Below are 5,000 nucleotides of genomic sequence, written 5' to 3'. Positions count from 1 at the left end.
ACTACTTCCAAAATTAGAACCAGGGAGTGTGGGTGCAGATAGCCCCGCTCTCTCTCTCACCAACGACCCCATCTTGGCCCAGTCTCCTCTCAAGTCGTCCAAGATATCCATGGATGATACATTAGGAGGTTTCCCAGTCAGATGCCTAGTACAGATTGTGAGTTGTTCTCTGAATTATGGAATTGATTTGGATTCTGCTTCATCCTTATGCGTCTGGTTGTGATACTTAGTCCTTAATAGTTCTGAGTTTTCTTTTTTAATTGTTTGAATAGTTGTGTGTTTTTACAGATGAATTTTTTTTTCTTTTGGGATATATTAAACATTTTCTTAACTTCTCTTGTTTAGGTGCAACTCTCTAAAATACTTAGAGCAAAGCGGGAAAAGATCGGCGCACTGAGAGACATGAATGCGCAAGCTGAAAAGCAACGCAGTTATAGCCAAGAATTGAATGTGGACTTCCAACGAAGATATGCAGCCTTAGTCTTAGACATTGAAAAGCTTAATCGAGACCTGAACCAGCACCTTGTAGTAGTTCAGCAGTTTTGCCAGGAGGTGGGTCAGCCTTGATTTATTTGAATGGAAAATTGACTATTTAATAGAGAAAAACAAAACTCAAGTTGCATTTTGCATAGCACTTTAAGTATGTTTAGTAATGTAGGATAACCTAATTTCAGATTGCTCCAGAACAAGGCTTGCCAGGGCCCACACTTCTCCCAGGCCAAATCAGAGAGCGGTGCTATGAAGAAGCTGCAACCATAGTCGATGTAACCAATCACTCCAGTGGGTCACCGCAGGTCAACAGTCCAGCCATTCTGGACCTCATTACCAAGCTCACTTCCCTTATGCTGCAGATGAAGGTATTTTTTAAACTCTATTCTTTTACAATATACATTCATTTTATTGCTCAAAGAATAGTAGCATTAAGACCAAATATGTGATATTTTTTCATGGAACTTTAGAATGGGAAAAAACTACAAAATCTAGCATATGTGGTGGTCAATGATATATTTCATTATCAGTGAGATACCCAGTGTCATGATTCCCTTTTGATGTAAGAACTAGTTTCATATTTGAACACTGTAACAATGCTTTCAGCATCAAAGATATAAACTCTTACTAGAGTTTTATTTTTACCTTTTCCATCATTGTTTGTTAGAATAACTTTTTAAGGTTAGTTCTACAGGTCTTTTTCTCTCATATTTCACTCTTTCAAATTAGTGAACATATTATTTAGCAAGTGCCATTGCCACCCACACATTTTCTGTGATAAAGTGTGATCTTCAAAAGTCTTCAAAGTAATTTTCTTTATTGTAGTTTAAATAATTTTTCCAAAGAGAATTTGTCAAGCCATTCAGGGTTCAGCTACTTGCCAAATCGATCTATGATACATAGATTTTTAAATTGCAATAGACCTTTTCATACATGAGATATTATATGGAATGTAAAAAATGTATTGTAACACAAGTTGACATAATGGGTACTAATTATATATTTATTCATATCTTGCCTCTTGAGTTTTATTTAAATGTGTTTTGATTTCAACTTGTGAAACAGACAGAATCTTTTAGTGAGATGAGAGCATTTGTGTTCATGTGACATTACTAATTTTCTTTTAGAGAAAATAAAATCCTGGTTGCAGCAATGGAAAAAACAATAGCAACAAGTGTGACATGAAAGGGTTGCAGCAATGTAGTTGTAGTATCCTTGATATCTATAATTCTTAACTAAAGTGCAAATTGTTTTAACAAAAATTTAAGTTGAGCAGCTATTGTGAATTACTTTCTGATAATGGAATATTCATTGGTAGGATTTTCAAGCCTGTTTGAAAAAGTTTACCTAATTTAAAAAAGTTCAAAAGTACTAGTAATTTTAACTGATAAGCTACTTTTAGCTTGATGTCATTGGAATATTAGAGAATTTATTATAATGTATGTTATAGCAAGGCTTAATTGCTTTTTTGTTTTGATCTGTAAATATGGTTTCATAAGGTGTTGCTTTATTTATTCTAAGAATTTAATTACTTTATATTATCTTTCCCTGTGCCATGACCACTCTAGGATTTGAAAAAAATTTAGGTTGAATAATTTGACTCATTCATGCCGGGGCTTATATTTGTGTAATGCCGCTCCTGCCGGCTAGATAACAAGTGCGTGCAATGACTAATCGCAAGATTTCACTCAACATGATGTAGTCCTGCTACTCTATGAACGCTTTGCACCCGCCCACTTCAATGGGGTAATAAGTGGAGGTTTTTGTATTTGTTTACATTATTTTCACAATTGAATAAAACATGCCTTTACAAATGGAACTCCAATGATTATATGTGTATGGAACAATGTAAAACATGATTGAGGGAGAGATCACGATGTGAAAGGACGTCATTGATGGGAGTGAAATGTTTGCTTTTATTACCCACCAAATTTCAGTAGTGTTGTTATTTTTTTCAATACTGAATGGAAGCAAGAGATTATAAATCAGGAAAGGTTATATAATTTGGAATTATTTGTCAATGTTAGTTTATTTTGCTTGTAATGAAACAGAATTTGTAGTATATTTAGGCAGGATTTTGTCTTTTTTCTTTATCAGAGGGCAAAAATTTTATATTTGCTGTGTTTTAAGGTGACAGATTTTGTGATTAATCATTTACACAGTTCTATATGGGAATTGTATGTATCGTGCACATTTTAAAAACATTTAGGAATTTAGTTTGTTTTATACTAACAAACTTTGAAGTGCAGTGAACTGTAATTTTATTTAACTAGATCCTTTGATAATATATAATAGTTTAAAAGAATGGAAAGATTTGAAAATATTACATCGGAATGAATCTATACTTAATTTTCTAAGAATTTGGATGTCTTGGCATAAAAGTTCTTTATTGTGAATACTTTTTATTTTCAGAACCTGACAGAAACTGAAGTCAGTGCCTATGAACTGACATCACTACAAGAGACCCTAAATGAAATTCGCAGTTCTCTTGATGAGTCAAACAGGGTGGCCTTCCAGAATAACATTGAGGTCCATCTGACTCACATCATGTCTGCTGTCTCTCAAATGGGAACCCTTCAAGCCTTCAACAGTCACAATGGTACCTCTGTGTAAAAGATGCTTGATTGGCTCTGGCACAGCATTGTGTCATTTTAGACTTGTTTGAGACCTGTGACTTTCTCTTCTTGAATTATTATGTCATATTTTTTGCAATTTCCTTAAGTAAGGTGCACGATCTCGTCATGACTGCTCATAAACTTGATGTACATTTTTACATACATAACGTACCTTGGTCATAGTGTTGACAGACCCATGTATTCCAGTTATCAAATGGGACAGACACTTTCTTAGGTATGGTTCTGAAGTAATGGGGGCTAGGAACTGCTCACTCTTAGGACCCTTGAGTCCATAATCTTTATTTTTGTCATATGTTAGGGTTATTGTTATGCAGATTGAATAATTTTTATTTATTCTTTATTTTTTTGTTGTATAGATACTGTCATATATCTGTACAGGCCTTGCGAATTCAGTGATGTAGGTTAATAATCATATATTTACAGATAAGCAGTTCATCACTGAGAGGAAAGTTTTTTGGATTTATTGTCAGTCCAAAAGTTTAAGACAATCTGTTGTGATAATAGACTGTCAAATGATTATTACTGAATTGAAATGGTTCATCGTCTGACAGGCAGACAGCAAAGCCAAAGAAATATTCTTTTGTTTAAATCAGGCCATAAAATGCCGATGGATCGATCCATTCGGACCTATAGATTTATATTTTTTAAGGATGTCATGTAGAAAGACTGTAAATTTTAATTAATGTGGAAAATCATATATGGAGACTTTAATGAAGAATAATATGATACTGCTTCTATTTACATTTGTTTATCTGTAACTATTCCAGGTAGGCCTTTTGAAGGTACGTTAATTTCAGTAGCAGGGAATAGTGAGTATTCTGTTCTCTCTGAGCCGTGGGAATTTTGTGAATCTCTTGATGTCTAGGACAGCAGTTTAATGTAAACATATTTTTTCTTTCTTGCTTTCTCTAGACTTAACAATCAAGAACTGATAAAAGTGCAGTTGAATTATTTTCTTTTTTAAACTAACAGTTTGGTCAAGATTGAGTGGTAAGAGCTGATATCTAATTAGATTGTTGAGAAATGTGATCTTTGTAAAAATAATTGGTGCAGAAAGTTGAAAGCATTAACAGAGTATCTTTATTGTCATGACCTGTAAGTTTTACTTTAGTTTTTATATGAAGCTTGCTTTTCTTTGAAGTTATTGACCATATAATAGCCAAAAACAAAAATGAAAAGGACTTGCAGTCCTGTTTTCTGCTTTGAGTGACTTTGACCTGGAAGTAGCAATTTTTAAAATCTGATGTTTATTCATTCAAAAAATGAAGATATATTGTTATTTCATTGTGATTCATAGCACAGCTGAAAAAAAGAAGAATGTTACTAACTTTGAAATATGTAAGTAATTGATGGATGAAATTTGTTTGGATTGAACATATGAAATGGACATAAGCAGTAAGTGTAGTTGCTTGTTATACAGTTACAACTGATAAAAGTTGTAAACACACTGTATTTAGATCTTGTTGTATGTTGTAGGTACTATTTGTGGTGAAGAACAGCTGTGATTGCTTTCTGGAATTGATTTTCAGGGGCATTTGTTAATGCATTTTCTGAGTTCATTCATCTTCATGGTTACTGTAGTAATTAAAAGTCTTAATTGCCATGGGTTTGTCATAATAGTGCTCTTTTTGTACTTGGTTGTTTGGGGGAAGGAATTGTGTTGAAGGCAGATTGTATGGAATATTCAGAGGCCTGTAAGTGATATTTTTTTTTCCACTGTATTAATTTTGGGATATCGTTTGAATTGATGTAGTTATGGTTTGTTGGTTGTAAAATTAATGTAATGGTCTCTAGAATTCAGATGATTTCTTACTGGTTAATTAAAAGGGTAAGATAAAAGGAACATGAAGTTACTTGAATTTGATTTTAGACTGA

General features: G+C 33.3%; 1 protein-coding gene across 4 annotated transcripts in view; it reads left to right on the top strand.

Annotated features, from left to right (window-relative positions):
• LOC122249469 (protein lin-9 homolog) overlaps positions 1-5,000 on the top strand; it is a 20,560-nt gene that overhangs the window by 14,009 nt on the left and 1,551 nt on the right. For all 4 annotated transcript variants that reach the window (XM_043010369.2, XM_043010368.2, XM_086555762.1 and 1 more), the window contains 4 exons: positions 1-157; positions 346-552; positions 675-857; positions 2,902-5,000. The exon at positions 1-157 is cut by the window's left edge and continues 92 nt beyond it; the exon at positions 2,902-5,000 is cut by the window's right edge and continues 1,551 nt beyond it. In XM_043010369.2, the coding sequence (XP_042866303.1) occupies positions 1-157; positions 346-552; positions 675-857; positions 2,902-3,102 (748 nt within the window). In that variant the 3' untranslated portion in view covers positions 3,103-5,000. The remainder of the gene's footprint in view (positions 158-345; positions 553-674; positions 858-2,901) is intronic.

The sequence above is a fragment of the Penaeus japonicus genome, unplaced genomic scaffold (assembly GCF_977035675.1).
Source record: "Penaeus japonicus unplaced genomic scaffold, GWHDUDI00000001_assembly GWHDUDI00000031, whole genome shotgun sequence".
NCBI classification, from domain to species: domain Eukaryota; kingdom Metazoa; phylum Arthropoda; class Malacostraca; order Decapoda; family Penaeidae; genus Penaeus; species Penaeus japonicus.
Note: the sequence above shows the minus strand (reverse complement) of the source record. Positions and strands in the feature narration are given on the sequence as shown.